General features: G+C 45.7%; 1 protein-coding gene across 2 annotated transcripts; it reads left to right on the top strand.

Moving 5' to 3' along the window:
- Nucleotides 1-3115: 3115 nt before the first annotated feature.
- LOC144144940 (5-taurinomethyluridine-[tRNA] synthase subunit MTO1, mitochondrial) lies at nt 3116-19047 on the top strand. 2 transcript variants are annotated; one of them, XM_077676443.1, is made up of 17 exons: nt 3116-3384; nt 3594-3788; nt 5217-5312; nt 5691-5746; nt 5955-6108; nt 6747-6923; nt 7535-7647; nt 10296-10408; nt 12814-12887; nt 13233-13349; nt 13847-13977; nt 14465-14669; nt 15232-15394; nt 15613-15731; nt 16370-16466; nt 17420-17480; nt 18830-19047. In XM_077676443.1, the coding sequence occupies exons 1-17, from the start codon at nt 3363-3365 to the stop codon at nt 18926-18928; spliced, it is 1992 nt and encodes a 663-aa protein (XP_077532569.1). In that variant the 5' UTR covers nt 3116-3362; the 3' UTR covers nt 18929-19047. The 2 variants fall into 2 exon arrangements, 1 of the variants encoding a protein (XP_077532569.1); XR_013317378.1 differs by lacking the exon at nt 16370-16466 and having other exon boundaries at nt 18830-18895.
- Nucleotides 19048-19161: the final 114 nt, after the last annotated feature.

Raw genomic sequence — 19161 nt, 5'->3', positions numbered from 1 at the left:
AGAGATCCGGAAAGAGAACTTTTATGACAACAATAAAGGTAGTGCGTTGCTCTTTGAGGCGCGGGCTGGCTGCTTGAGAACTCGAACTTACATGAGCAAATATTCGCCCCAGGATGAGACATGTGTGGGATGTGGCAGGGATAAAGAAATACAATCGACCACGTGGTTATAGAATGCCAAAAAATTCAGCCGGCTAGAATTGGGGGGAAGTCCTACTTCCTGAGGCACTGGGCTTCGCAGTTGATGGAATCATTAACTGGTCAGCAGTATGTATTACTAAGCAGCGGCTAGAGTATTGGTGGAAAAAAAGCAGGAAAGTCGATAAAGTGTCATCCTAGCCAGGATTAGCAGCAGGGCAGAAGTAAAAAGAAATCCGAGCTGAGGGTTAACTAAATTTAAATTACTAAGATAGGCTAGATGGCGCAAGCCGTCACCCCGATTCAAAGGGGAGGCCTTTAATAACGATCATCATCATCATCACACGTTGCACACCAATATCTCCAGTGGTTTTCTGGCTCGCAATTTCTGCCGCAGTCAAATTTTTCATTAAAAACCATCAGACATTTCACTGTGCAAAGGTGGACGACCAGCAAAGCTTTTTTAGCGCCCGACATTCAGGTGACACAATTTTTAGGTGAAAGGTATGAGCAAATTTTATTTTTGTGTGTAATTCGTCATTATTTGTTATTCATTATTTGTAATTCGTTATTTGTGTGTAATTAATAATTGTGTGTGCACCAGTTGTGTGTAATTCGTCGTCCTTGTCCCGCCTAGCGCCAGCAATGTTCCGAGTAAGAAACCAACTAGCCCCATTTCAAGCTCTGGTTAAGACACATACAGCCGTTTTCTGTCCAGCATTCGCGATAAAGTTGGCTTTGCCGCGAGGAGTTTTTGCACACGCCGATAAAGAATGCACAGAACTATATATAGCCTAAGCCTGTCCCCCACTCGGACCACTTCATCCTGTAAGTTGAGTCATCATCATCATCTTAATCAACAACAATAACAGCCTACTCGGGTTTACTGCAGTAGCATTGATTAAAGAAATGCCTTTTTTTCTACGCGTTCAGGGCATGCGCAGCTCTCGAGCCCAAGTCCCGAGCTCCTTTCGTGAGGAAGACGAACGTCCTGGCGTGTTCTATTATGACTGCGCGGTCACCATCAAGATCGTATTCCGTTTGAAACGCGAGGGGAAAGGCATCGAGACGTTCGTTTTCCAGCGCCTCGCGCTTCAAAAACTCATGGGGCCTCGGAAGTTTTTGTTCAAACGCACGAAAAATACACAAGAACACTAGCCCACTAGCCATATAAACTCCGCTTAAAACTGCACGGGTATAAATCATCTAATGAAGATGACTTGCACACAGAGAACGCTGCGCATCAATTTCTTCCTTCTTAAAGTCGGCTTCCGTACATTGCGTGAGAATTACACACACCAGCCACGAGGTGAAAAAGTTAAAAACCCCATAACGCCTACGACATAAACCATCCCGACCGGCCGACTTATCCCCATCCCCATTAACATTTCGTTAATGTCTTTTTAAATACCGGAACAACTGGAAGCATCGAGGGTACACGTGCACCTTTGTCGATACACCGCGAGCACGTGCGGCGCTCACTTCGAAGGCGGCAAAATTGCGCGAGCGCAACCGAACAATGACGTGTTCTGCAGATTACCCAAGAAGCCGAAAAGTTATCCAGCAAGGACATGTTTGCCGCGTGCGTCGCATACAAACTTAATATATGCGGGCGATCCCAAGCGGAAAAACGAAGTTTAGAACCGCCGTAATGTCTAGGTCACGCCGGCGACGGCCGATCGAAAAAGAGGAAGAAGAAGAGTCGGTTTAAACCACCGTGGTTTAGACTCAATAGAAAGCAACCGGGCCAAATTCCTCGGGTGTCTGTCAGCGAAGATTTGCCCGTAAAGTTGAGGAGAACTTGTTTTCGACATGACCTGCTTCAATCTGACAAGCCACGCACGCGAATATCAGCTGTCTACGCCGGTTGCTTGAAACGTCATACGCGCAGAGCTAATTATAGGGCGGGAAAAAGTTCACGAGGAAACTTTTAGGATTACAGAAACAAGATACAAGCAAATGGAGCAAAGTTCCCAGGGTAAAAAATAATAAGACACACGCAGCGTCTTCGCAGACATCAGTTTCGGTTCCGGATACAACTGCGATGCATGTATTTCACAAGAACTGTCGGAGAAATAGTCGCTCGCAGTAACGTCGACAGCATGAACTAAGAGTCTCCTCATGAGGTTGTTTGTTACCGGGGCATTGTTTTGGTGATTTCTCCGTGGCCTTTTGAGGAACGGACACCTGACGAGGTTCGATGTGTATGCCGCTCGTTAGCCGCTCCACGCGCGTTTTGTGGCGCGAGACAAGGCAGCGGCAAATAAAGGCGTACTAACAGTGACGTCGCGACGTCAACAAATCATTAACCCGTTTTTTTTCTTGCCGCGTCGCGTCCACCCGACCCTCATTGAAGTTCGCCGGTCACTAAACGGGGGATGACGGAAGCCAAAAAGCGCTCGTTGCCTCCGCACACTAACAAAAGTTCTTGCATAAAAGCAACAACAAGCTCGCTAAATAAACACATATTCGCAGAAAAATGCGAGCGCGACCACCACAATTTTCGCGGTCTTATCCTATTTTGCGCCAGCGTTCGAACGAGAGGTGAGATGATCACCTGTCCCACGGAGAAAGAAACCAGTGGAATCGAAGTACTCACCAGCTTTCAGGTCCCACGTGGTGTCCACGACGAACAGTTCCTAGTTTCGCTTCGTTTGACGTCGACGTACGCGGCACAGCATCATCAAAACCCGCGACATTTTGCACCACGATTCGATCATGACAGCGACCGAGCGTTCATCGCACTTCTCCATAAAACTGAACAGGAACTAAAACCGAACGCTGCGCCATCTGTTGTTGCGTTCAACAGGCTCATCTAAAAAATAACTACGAAACAAAAAGCGAAGCTGTTGTTTTACGTACGAGTTTTGTATGCTTATTTTGAAATTTACAAAATTTCCACTTTGAAGAAAATTTTATGAGGATAAATGGTTTTGTTAGCCCACAGTACCCACAGAGTTATTTTGCTGGCGCTCTTTCTAGCGATTGGAATGACTCTAGACTGCCAACACTGATCGACTTTTCGTCCGCTCTTGTGTTTTGATTCGTGACTGAACTCACGTGTTTTGCTTTTTCCCCCGGAGTAATTACGTTAGGATGGCGTTGTTCATCGCTATAATTCACTGCTAAATTCGCTAAATGGCGCGATCAATCGAGCACAGAATGCTGATGCGTCAATCACAATGCTAAGCTCTGCTATCTCGCGTCATCGAATTCAACGCGAACATGCAGACGATTTACAGAACAGGTAAGTGCGGTGGTGAAATTTCATCACCATTTCAGTTCGTTGCCAACTTTGCCCGCTGTTAAAAATGGTAACGTTGTTTCAAAGAGTGAACTTGTGTGCAACTGTGCCGAATGTGTTTCTATCGACTGCAGGAGTAACTCTGCTTGTGGCATTGGGATATCGCTGCATGTGGGGGCAGGTTTTGAAACTGTGAATAAATGTTTACGCAGGTATCAACTTCATTTCACCGTCACGACTGCTTGCAAGAGGCTCCAGGGTGCGCCGAGCAGGCCTGGCTAACGACGCAGGAAAGGCGTTCGATGTTATCGTCGTTGGCGGTGGGCATGCCGGCACCGAAGCAGCGGCGGCGGCAGCCCGAATGGGCTGCAACACTTTGCTGTTCACTCACCGCTTTGATACAATAGGTACTTATGCATGATCATCATCAGCAGCATGATCATCATCACCATCATCATACTTTGTATCATCATACTTTGTATGATGATAGTGATGATGATGGCGGCCGTGAAATGGCGCATACCCACTCGGGGAGATTGACCAATAAGAATGTTGTTTAGTCAGTCAGCGAATCCAATTAAACAACAATTTCCCCATGCGCTTCCATTGTGGTAGCACTCTCTCAGTGTGCGCTGTGCACCTTGTCTTATCATTATTGATAACCACGAAATAGACTCCAATAAATTGTCCCCCATTTCAGAACCGCTGCATCACTTGGGAAAGCCAGTGATGTTGTTACATCTTGATGGATGCAGACGTAAAGCGTAGACTAATGAGGGGAAGCCAGAATCTTTTATAGGAGGAATCGCCTAAATGAAGGGCCAGGCAGAATGGGTGCTTGGAACGTGGCTCCCGAAGATGACAGACAGATCCAAACATACGAGTGCAGGATGCTTGCGCATTTTAAGGGTACCCACATGCAGCGATTTTGGCGAGCGAGCCAAAAAATGTAACTTAATGGGTACAGCAAACAGGTAGTGTGGGCAACCGCGACAAGCAAAAAAATTAAGCTGCTGCCTGGGCCCATTGTCACTGTGGCTGGCAACATAGACAATGGGGTGGCAGTCTTTTATCACTGTTGCTGGCGGGAGCGATGGAAGGGTTTAGCAGCAGTGTATTAGTGTTTTCGCGTGCCACTGTTGCCCACACTACATGTTTATTGTACCCATTGAGTTACACTTTTAGCATTATAGTCTTGAGAGTAAAGAGCTCTCTACCGCACATGGCACGTACACTCAACAGGGGGATGGCATGATGTTCACATTGTCCCGGTCTCCACGTTACAATAAATATATACTTTAACGTCAAAATTATTTCCCTGATTGGTATAAAAAAAATTCTGGACACAAGGCCGTTTGTCTGTGGTATACAACTCTTTAGGACATGTCCAATGAACAGTTGTGTGGTGCAGCTTGTAACAGAGTATACACAAAACACAGGTTGGAGAAAAAGTAACCCTATCTGTCACATTAATGCGGGCTATAATATTGATGACAGGTATATGTATTAAAGGCGAAAGTTAATCCATGCGAGCCGCATTACGTGCATAAAGCCCTTGCAAACCTCTCCCAACTCCCGCCATTTCTTCCTCCTTTTTTTTGTTCGCAGTAATCGCGCTCTCTATATTTATCGTTGAGTCACGCTGTTAGCGGTGGGCGCTAAGAAAACTTCCGAGGTCAGTGGTTTATATAGGCTCGCTATAACTGAGTTTCAATGAAAATAGGATTTTACTGCAGCTGCAGTTTGCTATTGAGGATGTCAATACACAGTCGGACAAGCTCAAAAGTCGGAAGCGTTTTGTTTGGTCCTGACTGGCTATGCACCTGCCATTACAGGAGAAATGTCCTGCAATCCTTCCTTCGGTGGCATCGGCAAAGGCCACCTCATCAGAGAAATAGACGCGCTCGGCGGAGTATGTGGCAAAATTTGTGGTGAGTCATTTCGTTTATATGATCGCTTTCTGAATTTATCATTCAGCTTTGTCTTTGCTCTACAGTAGCCTTTTTTCTATTACCAATGAAAACTGACCCCTTAACGAAAATTACTTCTTTGCCGTCTGTACTGCCATCCGTTGATAAGTCCAAAGCTGTTGTCCACACCATGTGGTTTTGTTTAGAAATACTCAAGCAGAATGTTGAATGTCTCTCCCAAATGCCCCATTTGCAGGTCATTCTGAAGTTCTTGTGTCCTAGCTGTACAGTAATGCGCAGACATACTACCTAATTTAACATGCAATAAAGATTATTTGATGCTTGAACTTCAAAAGCAATGTTGCAGCATACACAATTTATTTATTGCTGTTGTGCCAGATCTGTCAGGAATCAGCTACAAGGTTCTCAACAGAAGTAAGGGACCGGCTGTCTGGGTAAGTGCTTCTTGGTGCATGTAGATCTAAAACAGAAAGAACAGAAATAAGTCTCTATTTGAAGAAAGCTGTCAGTAGTGTAATCTTATTTTTTTATCTGCTATAGAGCACTCTATTGCTTTTCTACTGAAGGACTGCTGACTACTTTCTTTGAAAATTTTGTTTCTCCAATAACAAGTGCTTCAGCCTATTGCTTTAATGCACCCAGGGCCCCAGGGCACAGATAGATAGAGGACTCTACAAGAAGCACATCCAGGCTCACTTGAGCAACCACAAAAACCTGACCATTCTTTGTGGTAGCGTGGAGGATCTTGTGCTTCGCAACACCACCGATGGGCCGCGCTGTGTTGGTATTTCTCTTGGTGCGTAGTATCTCTCTCTTTATTTCTTAATTTAGTGCACTGTTGTGTTAGCCTGCTGACAAAGAGGAGCTCATGTTGAAACAGTGTAAAAGAAAGCAAGACAGAACTGCTTTTATGCACAGTCTCTCGCAGCATTGCGAACTGCCATGTTGACTTGTTGCAAGGTTACTTTGCTGCACCTTACTCATAGAGACAGCATGGAAGGATGGACGTTAAAGAAGAATCGTGCTGTTCTCTGGACAGCGTAACCTTTTTAACTTTGGTGTTTCGTTATCATGCAGCCAAACTAACTCAGCTCACCATATATACCATTACCATTGTTCAGCACTTATCATTTCCTAAGTGGTCAAAGGAAATGCCCATGTGTTGCCTATGGCGCTTTAAGGATTAATTTTTTTACTCCTTTCTAGCCCTGGGTAATCGAGCATTGGCTGATTAGATTTGCAGTGTATGACCACAGTAACGGGCGGATATTTTTTAAAAATTACATAACCAGAGCAGTTCACGGGAAAAAAAAATACTGTGCCCGCATATTTTGCGGCAACCTTTTGGTGCCTGCTCTAAGCTGTAGTTGTGGTTTGTTACACCAAGTGGATGTCTGCAGTGAGTGACACAACTTTTCGCTGGTGTTGTTCCAGGCGACGGTTCTGAAATCCACGCTCAGTGCGTTGTGCTGACGACCGGGACGTTTCTGAAGGGACAGATCAACATTGGTCTGGAGACCTACCCAGCAGGACGACTCGGTGACAAGCCAGCCATAGGCCTGGACAACACCCTCGAAAGGCTCGACTTCAGACTGGGGCGTCTCAAGACTGGTCTGTGGAACAGCAATGCATGTTTCAGTTCAAGAAACAAGTTATTGTTTTCTGACAGGAGTGATCGTTTGTTGAAATGTGCTGTTATTTATATTGTCTATTTATAGGGAAGATGCATAAGATGCATGCAGACTTGTATTCCGAAGGACAAGAATTGGCATCCTAATTATTTCATCTGGCATCTTTAGCTATCTCTGTGACATATAAACCTGAATGTTTTACTGTGCAACGCATCTGGCTCCGCTAAAAGCTAGCACTCACGTAACGTGCCTGCTCAGAACCACTTAGTGCTTGCACATGCTGGAGAATAACATTCACAATTACATCTTCAACTGAGTTTACACTTCAATTTTTGCTTAGCTCTTCGGTGGAAACAAAAGTGCTGTTACAGAACAGTCAGTGTCTCATGATTTCACGAAAAAATGTTTTCGTTCATGGAGTGCTTCATACATATCAATAGCATTATTGCTTTGAGCGTGTGGATTGTATGATTTGAAGCTGCTCCCTTTTGGTGCTGTATTTCACTGTCTCTTGCACTGCATCTTAAGCAACACTTGTTTAGCTGTGTTGTTTGTGGTGAGCAGGGGACTAAAATTTTCACCGCCTTACAGGGACTCCGCCAAGACTGGATGGCCGAACCATTGACTTCACCAACCTTGAAGTTCAGTACGGGGACAACCCACCAGAGCCGTTTTCATTTAGCAACACAAAAGTTTGGATAGAGGTTGGTTCTTTTACTCACCTTTTTTTCCCCTCTTTTCTTTACTGAAGCCCCTGGGTTCCTCCTTCAGAACGCACTCTTTTTAATGTTTGTTAGCACGTCCCCATCTTTACGAATTTTGCTGACCACAGCTGCTAGCAGTAATCAGTATTACTGTTAGCATAAACTAAACAGTAACCAGTATTGGCGTGATTGCGTTTCCTCTGGGCTTAGTGCTTTCACTTTGAGCCTGAATTGTTGAGTATTGTACTCCACAAGGCAGAATTCTGAGCATAGTCCATTTCAAGAGAGTCTTTTTTTGTGCAACTGATTCAGAAGTGGCATAGCACAGCCAGACTACTTCAGGTGTCCATTTCAACCCAACCACAATGCTGAAAATTTGTATTTCTGTGCCATGTTTGTGTACTCCGTGTTACTGTGTTGACAACTAAACTAAAGCACGTAGACTAAAGCACGTAGTCTCGTTGCTGTCACCTTAGGGGAGCTAAAGATTAGGTCTGTCTGAGTAAGCATGAACAGAGCAGCATTTAAGGCGGCACCATTACAGCTGTGGGCGTGTATGATAAATGCAGACTGACAGGTGAAATAACGAGGAGGTAGAAAAGCCGAGACATGGAGGTTCAGATGGCTGTTAGAAAGAGATGGGTGATATCTCTTTGCTTTGACTCACCATTAGCCCTAGAAGATAAAAGTTATCAAAATTCATGGTAGTAAGACTAATACTACGGCTGACACAGTTGAAAGGTCAGGCTCATAAAATATATCTACTATTAAGGGTTGCAACAGCAAAATTGGATTTGGAGCAATTTTTGGAGCAGGAAAATGTTTTGGAGCAAAAAAATCCAAAGTTGGAGCAGGTTACGGGAAAAAGACACCATCCTTTTTGCAGCACCAAATCCCAAATTTGGAGCAGTTTAATGCAAAAGATGTGCAAACAATTTAATGTCAGTGCAGACATCCTGTAGCTTCAGTGGGCAAAGTGTCGCAAAAGTGACCAACAATTCTGCAAAAAGCCACGAGGCATTGTGTAGTATTTGTGCCAGCCTGGAAAACAGGTTCACCTAAATGCCTAAAGTGTATTCAAGATCAAAAAAAGAAAGAAAAAAAATGGAGGAGAATGGTATAAAAACTGCAAATGATATTTTTATAAGTACTTCAAAATGCTTTTATACATGACTAGCACAAACCTACTTGTATACCGAATAGCTGTTCCACCTGGCTACAATAGATACAAATAAGATAAGAATGTTCTTCAATACCTCCAGAAGCTGACTGGTAGAAGATAAATGACTTGTGCAGACATCATTGGCATGAGTTTGCCTTCAACATTTTCGAGTTCACCTAGCTATCGAAAAGTCTAGTCAAGGTTTCTGACTGCTTGCTTGTTCTCTGTAGCGCATCCTCTAAAAAGCTTACGTCATCACAACTGGGACGCTTGCTGTACGTACTGTACCACCGCGTTTTTTGCACCTGCTCCGCTCGCGCAAGCTGCTTTTATTGCTGCAATTAAGCAACACACACTCTGTGGCTCCATGGTGCACTCTGTGGTCATGCACAAGGAGGCAGCAGTGAACGCCATGTTTGGATTGTCGCTTATTAAACACATTAAATGCCTGCTGTACATTTGTAGTGGCGCCAACAGCATAATGCCACATGCGATTCCAAGCAGATAGCTGAAGAGGCTTATTGAGGTTGGGTTGTCGGCGATAAGTCGTATTAGCTGCGCTCATTCATTTGCCCTTTTCAAGTACAGGGGTCACTGCACTTTCAACGAAGTCAAAATCATTAGTAGGCCAGTCTCTGGATTTCAGCCGATAGTATGTTGAAAACGAGTGCATGCAAGTGAGCTCTGCTACTGTAAAAGAGGCAGTTGTTGGACAGTGCTCCACCACACAGTACAATGGCGATATCCAAACGGCGAATTCTTATCAAATACGCCAGTGGCATGCTAAGAACTTGTCTGCGCTGAAGTCCTTTCACATGCTTTGTAGCGACTTTAGTTTCAGCATAGGTACAGTGAGCTAGAACAAACGTTATGGACTGCGTATGAAGGGCTGTCGCACGACTCTTGGTGTGACTGATGGATGGATGGATGGAATCGGGCCTTTCCCTTTGTAGCGGGCGGCCTCTAATGTGGTTTTCACACCATGGCCTAGCCAAAAACAAAAGCGAACATATATAAAAAGCATGCTAAAAAACAACAAAATAATAATAAAAAAGAATGAGCATGGTTTTCCGGTGCTCAAAAACAGTGATCGTCATTCGACCAGTCACTCAATGCTTTGGCCGGCTGTCTAGAGATACGCGCCGCCACCAACGCGTCATTTATTCTCTGCTAAAGTTAGCGAAACAGAAATTTTGCACTTAGTCTGGCGTTCTGGCACAGCGTGGCGTGATTTGAACTAATTTTATGATTTCGGCACAGCTTTGCTCACAAATATAAAATTGTATCAAAATGACGCAATTTGCAGCTTTTGCAGCAAGACGGTGAAGAATAACGCGAGTACATTTCTTGGCACTGTTAGCCTACAGCGTTGCTTTGACCCTTCTGGTTGTCTTCATATGCAACACTGTGCAATAAGAAGGGTTCGAGGACGTGAGCTTGCCTCAATACTGAGTTGTGCCCTTACCCATTTCCCATTGCCATGCAGGCTGAGGACCAGGTGCCCATGCACTTGACATACACAACCGAGGAAGTGGACAGACTGGTGCTTGACAACCTACACCTCGACCGGCACGTCAAGGAGGAAGTCACCGGACCGAGGCATGCACCATTTCTCGGCCCCATTTCGCTTCTCTGACACATGGCAGAGGAATGAATGGAACGACACAGTTCCCATGTGCTATTCAACTAGTTTATGAGAAATCCCCAAGGTGGAGTAAGTTTCTGCAAGGGGAAATTTGACATCCACCTGAAATGCAACCGTACGGCTACAAAGACAAGCCACACAACGTTCTCAAAAACTTTTTTTTTTTCAGCTTCAACATTTTTGATAATGCTGTTTAGCTTGCCTTTGTAGGCATATGACTTCATTTCAGATGTCAAATTTTCATGCACAATTCCCACATGCTCGGCCATCTCCGATGTGACACTCTTCCAGAAATTCCCAGAGAAACACCTCAAGGCTTAGTTATTTCACTCTTGTAACTTTAACCTTGCTATCAAGGACCTCCCACCACAGCTCCAAGATATCCCACATCTCCAATATGCTTTATACACGGACGACGTCACTCTGTGGACACCCACTGGCTCCACTGATCATCAGGAAGACGCACTTAAAATGGAAATCGACACCGCCCACAATATCTCCAATCCAGAGGACTGGGGTGCACCCCCGAAAAGTCTGGTTTACTCACGCTCAGCAAGAGAACGACCCACACGACCACCCACGAAATACCAGAACTAGAACTATACATAAATAATCGCTCTGTCCCGAAGGTCCCCAACCTTCAGATATTGGGCCTCATAATACCTAAAGATGGATCTGGCTTACAAGCCCTCCCCCACTTACAGTGCACACTAAACCAACTTGTACACATCATTCGCCACGTCTCCAATCGTTGCGTCGAACTTCACAAACTCTACACTCTAGGTATTATCCAAGCCGCTCTCATCAGCAGGATAGCATATCGCATGCCATAATTGGCCCTTAGACCACAAGAAATACGAAAGCTCAACGCCACCATATGCCAAGCTTACGAGACCACTAAGGGGCTCCCAATCGGCACAGCAACCAAGAACCTTTTGCAACAAAAGGTACACAACACCTGGAAAGAAATACAAGAAGCCCACCACGCATCTCAGATACGACTAAAACCTACGCCCACGGGAAGAGCAACACTTCTCCATCTGCACCACAACGTCCCACTACGACAAGATGAGGACAATTGAATCCCATGAGACATTCGACAACGTATCAGTGTATCACCCCTACCCATTCGGTTTTCAACAAACAATGGCGCACGGCGCACGGCACGAGCTCGCTTAATTCACAAGAACAATCACCCCTTCCCGTGCACTCTATACACAGATGCCTCGTCCTACCCCCATCAGAAAGCACTTGCAGCCTGCGTCGTTAACATACAAAACACACAACTGGCAGCCGCAACCATTCTCACCACTTCCGTCGACACTGCCAAGGAAGTTGTCACCACTCTTGCTGCCACAATGGGTGAGGAATTCCTTACTGTCATCAGCGATTCTCAGACCACCTTAAGGAACTTTCTAATTGACCACATTTCTCAGCTAGCACTGAACCTTCTGCGAAAAGCAAGAACATTACCAGAACTTCATGTCATCCCCCTTTCAGCCCTTGGCTCTGGGACCTTCTTCTGTATTGTCACTCATGTATCAATGATCATGTATCAATGAGCAAATAAACACTTTTTCTGATTCTGGTCACCAGGCCACCAGTCCCTCGAAGGGAACAAGGCAGCACACACCGCTGCCTGTGCTCATACACACCGGGCTGTTTCCCCAGAAGGAGAACACCTTGACCGATCCACCTCAAAGCCAGCATCACTCCACACATACACCAAGATCTTGGCCTTCATTTCGCACCACCCCATTCGCAAATAGCACACGGCGAAGGAACGATTTTCTGGCGCCTACAAACCAATTGATATCCCCATAACACCCCACTAGGCGCTATGTACCCCATTCAATACCCTGCCACCTGTAACTTCTACCCTGGTGCTGGCACCGTATACCACATGGTATGGGAGTACCAATGGATCCCTACTCTTACCCCTCATCCCAACCTTACCTATGAGCAGAGGGTAGAGCAGCTGACCAGCCCCGAGCTCTCGGACCAGCGCTGACTAGTAAAACGAGCTGGACGCCAGCCAGAACCAAGGCATCTTGCCTCTCACTGGGTGGAGGCCCTCAGAAGATCCTTTTGCTCATGAGTGTATTAAATGCTTGTCTCTCTCTCCCACGCGCTCGAAGCCATTGTCTCAGCACCCACATATGGCGCAATGTAATAGACACATACATCAGCTAACAATGCTAGAGGCACACACCATAGCTGGTTTTTGCAACTAGCAGCATGGCTGTGTGTTCTGCTTCATAGAAGAACGCACTCCTTGCCAGGAATTTCAGCGATGCCATCATGTTTCGGTATTCAAGTGTGAATGAACGGGTTGTGAGACGGCATCACTGATGTGCAGGTACTGCCCCTCCATAGAGTCCAAGGTGCTTCGTTTCAAGGGCCGCACCCACCAGGTCTGGCTGGAACCCGAAGGTGAGCATGAAAGCTTGAACACCTTTGCTTCAAGCATGGTAAGATAGCTTCAGGACCCACTGCGGTAGCTTAGTGGCCAAGGCGTTCTGCTGCTGAGCACAAGGGTGCGGGTTCAATTCCCAGCTGCAGCGGCCACTTTTCTGATGGAGGCGAAAAGCAAACACGCCCATGTGTATGAGATTTCGGCGCACGTTAAAGATCCCCAGGTGGTCAAAATTAATCTGGCGCCCTCTATACGGCGCACCCCATCGCCTGTGAAGTGTCGGCGCATTAAACCCCACAATCAATCAATAAATAGCTTCAGGGCTGACCGTAGCCTTAACTTTTGTTTTGCTGTGGTCACAGGCATGGACACCCACGTGGTGTACCCCAACGGCATCTCCTGCACCCTGCCTGCCGACGTACAGCAGAAGTTGGTCCGCTGCATGCCTGGCTGCCACAACGTGGAAATGATTAGGCCAGGTATGGATTCCTGTACTCAGTTGCACTGGAGGTATGCATTTGAGAGGTTGAAGGTTGGAACTGGCTGCCACAGAATGGGCGGAGGTGAAACTGGGTGCGTGCCAACGTTAAAATGCTCAAGGCATCATATGAACACTCGTGGTTCTGATTCCACTAACAAATAGTGTTGGGATTAATTTCTGTTTTAAGATAGATGTCAAACCTGTAGTAATTGGTTGTTTGTAGAGCCAACTTTGCTGCGCATAGGAAAGTGATTAGTCTGAGATAGTCTTTGTGTATCTGCATAACAGTCGCATGTATAACTGCTAGGTATGCTGTTCTTTTGTAATGCTTTTAAGGCTACTTATGGATTATTTTTACGTGGCCATCCTACTCTAGCTTATTGATTTTGTTTTCTTTTTTCTGGTAAAGATATGCTATACTGCTAAATGGCTTTCCTGCTTGGTTGGTACATCGAAGATTAGAAGGAAACATATTTGGGCCATGATTCCCCACAGGTTACGGTGTTGAGTATGACTTCATCGACCCCCGGCAGATCAAGCCAACCTTGGAGACCAAGAAAGTCCCTGGCCTCTTCTTCGCCGGACAGATAAATGGCACCACAGGTTACGAGGAGGCTGCTTCTCAGGTGAGAAGATTTTACAAACTGATGAATGATCTCGCATGGACTGCACGACACCATTGTCTCCCCCTTAGTACCATTTGTAGTACAACCAATATAGCAACCAATGTAGTTTTCGCACCTAAGCCTCGTACACCTAGCTTAAGAAGGTGCAACATTTTGTGTAGGTTTGCAAGCTTTAAAATTTCAGGTAAATTAGCAGCAACAGGACACTCCTGTTTGCTCTGGCTTGTGACTGCCTTCACTGATGGCAATCTGCACATCTCTCTATCGTCCATGCCAGCCTGAACCTACAGCTAAATTACAAATAAGGGAATGGAGGGTGTAAGGAATTATGGGTGCACCCTCATCCACTGTCCTGTTTTGCAACTGATTTCTTCACACGCTGTTTTGAAATGAAGAGAGTGGGAGGTGCGGAGATTTCGCGAAGGCTGCACTAAGCTAACAATAGCTGGTGCCCTGTTTGTTGAGGAGGTGTCCCCTGCAAGTGCAGGGCATTGTGGCGGGTGTGAATGCGGCCTGCAAGGTGTTGGACCGGGAGCCCCTGGTGGTGACCCGCCTGGAAGGCTACATCGGCGTTCTCATTGACGACCTCACCACTCACGGGACACAGGAGCCGTACCGCATGTTCACCAGCCGCGCCGAGTACCGGCTCAGCCTCAGACCAGACAACGCCGACATTCGCCTCACCGAGAAAGGTAGTGCGCTTCACCCACACTGGAAGGGCAGTGTCTTAGAGGATAAGAGGTCAGGTTTGCCTCAGGCAATGAACTTCTCAGGCACAAGACGACTGCGTGTACGTGGAGATATTTGCAGCACAAATGTTGGACGGTTCACCGGCTTTCAGTGCTAGAACCCATGGTTCGTGAACTCTTCAGAGTTCACAAACCATGGGTTTCAGGACTTAAGCCCATGTCTTCAAGACTGAAACCCATGGTTTCAGGTCTGAAACTATGGGTAACCAGGATACAGGGTTAGCTTCAGCTAACACTGTATTTTGGCGTCACGAGGTCATCTCGTGGTACAGCAGCGGCTTTTGCCATTTATGTGCAGTCAGATAGGCTGTGGATTAATTCCTGCTGGTTCATGGGTCCTAATTAATCCAGGAGGACGGCACTTTCCCATTGGCCAGAGCGAGAAATAAGAGGTGCAGCTTTAGCTCATTTTTAATTGCTCTAACTTTGAATGTAACAAATGTGTGTGCCCGTCGCATGCGATGTGCATCAAAGAATGAAATGCCACTGTTTGTGTCACCTGCAGGATACAGGGTCGGCTGTGTCTCAGAGGACGAGTACAGGAGGGCGTCTGCCATGAAGAGTGCCTTGGCTGAAGCACAGCGCGTCCTCAGTGCTGAAGTCAAGCCCACGCGCCGCTGGAGGAAACAGCTGGGACTCCCTGAGTCAAGCAACCCCACACACAAAAGGTGCACTTTAGTCTTGTCCAATCTACACTGAACTAAATCCACCCCCCCCCCCCATTGGCCATCAGGTTACAGTTAACAACTCTCATGTAGATTGTAATTGCCAGTTGCCATTACAAAACAGCATCAACGTGCAGCAGAGTTCTGAAGATAGACTTCTGTCTGGACCTTTGACTTGAGCACATAGTTCAATTAACACATGCTGTTCATTGTGTCAACAGTGCCTTGGAGATGCTGGCCAGCCAAGATGTCAGCGCAGACAGCATTGTGAACCTGTTCCTGCCACAGCTCGGGGAGCTGGCATCTAGTCCCGCATTTAGGAACAGACTCAAGGTTGAAGGTAAGAATGCAACAAAAGACTGCGTAGAGACCATGCAGAAATGGTTCCACTGGGAGCAATAAGCCAGTGGCATCTAAACGAGTTTACCAGAATAAGGTGCCATGTTTGAGGCAGCTCTATATCACATACTATCATTTTTCGCACGCATGCAGGCGTATGTAGCAGCGTACAGCCATGCACAGCTTTTCTTGCGTTTTTTTTAAGTGAAGCTTTAGTGTTCTCACTGATGGCGTCTGCAACACGAAAATGCCTGCTGGAAAGCCAGCTTTCTTTGACGATGAAGGATCGTGGGCGAAGTGAAAAATAAAATGCCTCAGTGGCCGGAATCGAACCTGGGTCCATCATGTTATGAAGCCAGCATCTATCCAATTGCTCCATTTTGACATGGTCAAAAGTCAGTCCACACTCAGACAGCCAAAGAATCCATTGAGAAAGCTTCGTGTTCAACCATCGTCACCATTAGACAGAAGGGTGCACGATTTTTTTGTTGTTTTTTCATAGCTAAACTTTCTTTCACTATACCTTTCAAGGTTTGCCGGTTAAGTACTTGATTTCAAGTACATGGTGTTAGTACTAAGATCTTTGCTTGTTGTGAGTCAAGTCATCTTGTGCCAGTTCTTGTCCGAAACTTTTTTCAGCCACTTATGCGTACCACGTTGCTCTGCAACAACAAGAGATCCTTGAACTCGAAGAAGGAGAGGCTCTACAGTTGCCGTCAGACATTGACTACAATGAGTGAGTTTACACAGTGGCATTAACATCCAAATGCCATAGGACACACACTCGTTGCAGCTGTTGTGTTGCTATTTTGCTGCGAGCACACAAGCGTAATTATGTAACAACTTGCACATCTGGGTGTGTTGTGGGAGTTCAGTAGCATGTTCCAAAAGTGCATGAACACACGCCACAATCCAAAGCTTTTTCTTTTCCCTGCCTTGTTCATTTTCAAAGTATTCTTTTTTTTTCCCTGTTATCGTGTTGCCAATACTAAGGCAGACTTGCAGTTTATTATGCAGCTAATGGCACCTATATTCACTATATATACAGCTACTAGGACTCTGTAAATGGCATGCACAAAAATTATGCTTTGTAATAGGCTTAACTGTCCCGAGCTTTTGGCCAACAATATCATGCGGGAGTAGGAGCATAAGTGCTCACTCAAATCTACAAAGCATATGGACACTGGTATAAAGAAGTTTGGCTTTTTAAAGTCGTGATTCATTGGACGTTGTTACTCTTCCTATGTAGACAATCATTTCTATGCGGCATTCCAATGCAGGATTGTGAAAAATGGTACACCGCTACAAAATCGCCTCTGGAAGTCAGCTTCCTTCAACCAGATTTTATAAATATCTATGTCGCAAGCATGTCGCAAGCAACATATGGGCTTACGTGTGGAATTAAAAATCTCCAGTGGCAGACTGAGAGGTTTTTTTCAAGCAGTGTGAGGAGTTCCCCTTGAAAACGGCTCCAAAAACTGTTGTCCTGGATGCCTTAAGCAAGCCATGCAGTGTTGCATTTTGAGACACAATGCAGTAGAGGTTTAACATTCCTTAAGCATTTAAGGGATGTCAGATGCCACCTAATTTCATATTTATACCTATGGGTGACACAGACAGTACACTTGCTGTGCGCTTATGCCATTTTCACCTCCGTGACATGCTTCTGCTACGTTTTGTCCCCAACAGCCCCTCATTGAACCTTTCCAACGAAATGAAGTCAAAATTGGAACAAGCCAGGCCAACAACGGTGAGTTGCAGCAGCTACCTTGTTTTTTTGGCCGTCGCAATTTCACTGGACAACATGCTAAGTTGGTGGTACAAGCTTCCCTTCACAATGAAGGTCTGGGTGAACATAGGAAATTTTTGCAAGTGCATGTGCTTCTGAATGGTTTTGTCACCTTGCCTATTTTGTCTCACACTTGTACTCTTTAAAAAAAGGTTCTCGATTGGAAGATACAGCATGGCTGATCTGCTTACATGGTGCACGAGCATTGCAGATTACAGTACCTTCGCAGCATGTGCTACATTGTTGCTGGAGAGTTCAGGGTCTTGAAGAAACGATTTAATTCATTGTTTTATGCACGTACCAGCGATAGTTAGCGAGCTGGTGAAATATTCTGCAGTCAATCCCGGATATATCGTACACCAAGGGGATCGCGAAATAGTTCGATTTATCGATAATTCGAAATATAAAATAAGCCTTTCTGAAGCTTGTCTGAAAACTCCGCACATCACTGAGAGCTTCCCGAGATCGCGACAAGTGGCAGCTGCCCGATTTATTTCTCAAAGCACGGAAAATACGAAACATGGCCCGACAACCACCGCACTTTATTTAGTACGACAAAAGTCAGTGAGCTTCGCTTGCTTTATTTTCTGCATCATGAAGCTCACCAAACTGTCTTGAAGCTTATGAATGCCATTCAAAATGTGAAAGCCCGGCACCGTCCATTGCGCCACCACGACTGCGGTTTACGCTGAATGCTGACGCAAGCTCGGCCGCTGTAGGTGGTCGGAAGCATCGTCAGGGTCGCTAAGGCCCGCTTCTTTGGTAACGGTGATACCCGGCCTGATCGTCGCGTCCTTGCAGTCCACCACAGCCTCACGCCGTTATCAACACTCACAAACTTACGTGTGTTGCGGCATCTAGAATGGTGCTTGGGAATGCCGACAGCTCTGTAATTCACTCTCGAGGCACTGAACGCCGTCGTCTTCTGTGCTATACTTTTGCATAGGATTTCTAAGGGGATGTTTGGACTGTTCGATATATGCAATAACTCGATAGATCTTGGATCGACTGTATATTATTTGCTCATTATCGCTGTGAAGCATGAATGCTTTCTCCAAACCAGTATCGTGAAATTATCCACATTTTTGTCATTCCCAGTCAACAACAGGTACTTATTCTGTTGATGAATAATGGTGGTGGCAGGAAGTGAGTTGAAATTCTTTAGAAAAGCTACGAGATGGCAGTGGCCCTACAGGTGACGAGATCAAGAGTGCTCCTTTTAAGACCCATCACTGATGCGATACCCAGAGTCATAATCTTGGACAGGTGGTGGTATTTGTCACGAGTTATATTCCCCAATTTCTGCGCAGGTGGGAGCAGCGAGCAGGATACCCGGTGTAACACCAGTGGCTGTGCTGAGCTTGCTCCGGCATGCCAAGCAGAAAGAGAGGGCGTCATCTGCACTGTGAAGGTCCCATTGTGGTTGTAAATAAAATAGAGAAGACGTGTCCACAAGCACCCCGCTGTCACGCTAATATCAAATTCACCATGGTAACTGACACAATATTATTTAACACACCCTGAGCAGTTTTCGGGTGTACTAAAAAAAAAAAAAATAGCCTGTTCTTGTATTTGAACTAAATTTGCTGACAGTTTTAAGTAGGCTATCTGAATATAATAATTCCCCACTTAACGTGCATTG

The sequence above is a fragment of the Haemaphysalis longicornis genome, unplaced genomic scaffold (assembly GCF_048455015.1).
Source record: "Haemaphysalis longicornis isolate Haplotype H1 unplaced genomic scaffold, Haemaphysalis longicornis Haplotype H1 scaffold_7, whole genome shotgun sequence".
Taxonomy (NCBI): domain Eukaryota; kingdom Metazoa; phylum Arthropoda; class Arachnida; order Ixodida; family Ixodidae; genus Haemaphysalis; species Haemaphysalis longicornis.
The sequence above is the reverse complement of the archived record's forward strand: the minus strand, read 5'-3'. Positions and strand labels throughout refer to the sequence as shown.

Bases quoted from the DNA above. Each gene is read 5' to 3' on its own strand.
- LOC144144940 (XM_077676443.1), top strand. From the start codon at position 3,363: ATGCAGACGATTTACAGAACAG. The intron at 10,409-12,813 runs GCATGCACCATT...ACTGATGTGCAG, and splicing joins GAGGAAGTCACCGGACCGAG to GTACTGCCCCTCCATAGAGT. The intron at 17,481-18,829 runs GTGAGTTGCAGC...ATTTCTGCGCAG, and splicing joins AACAAGCCAGGCCAACAACG to GTGGGAGCAGCGAGCAGGAT.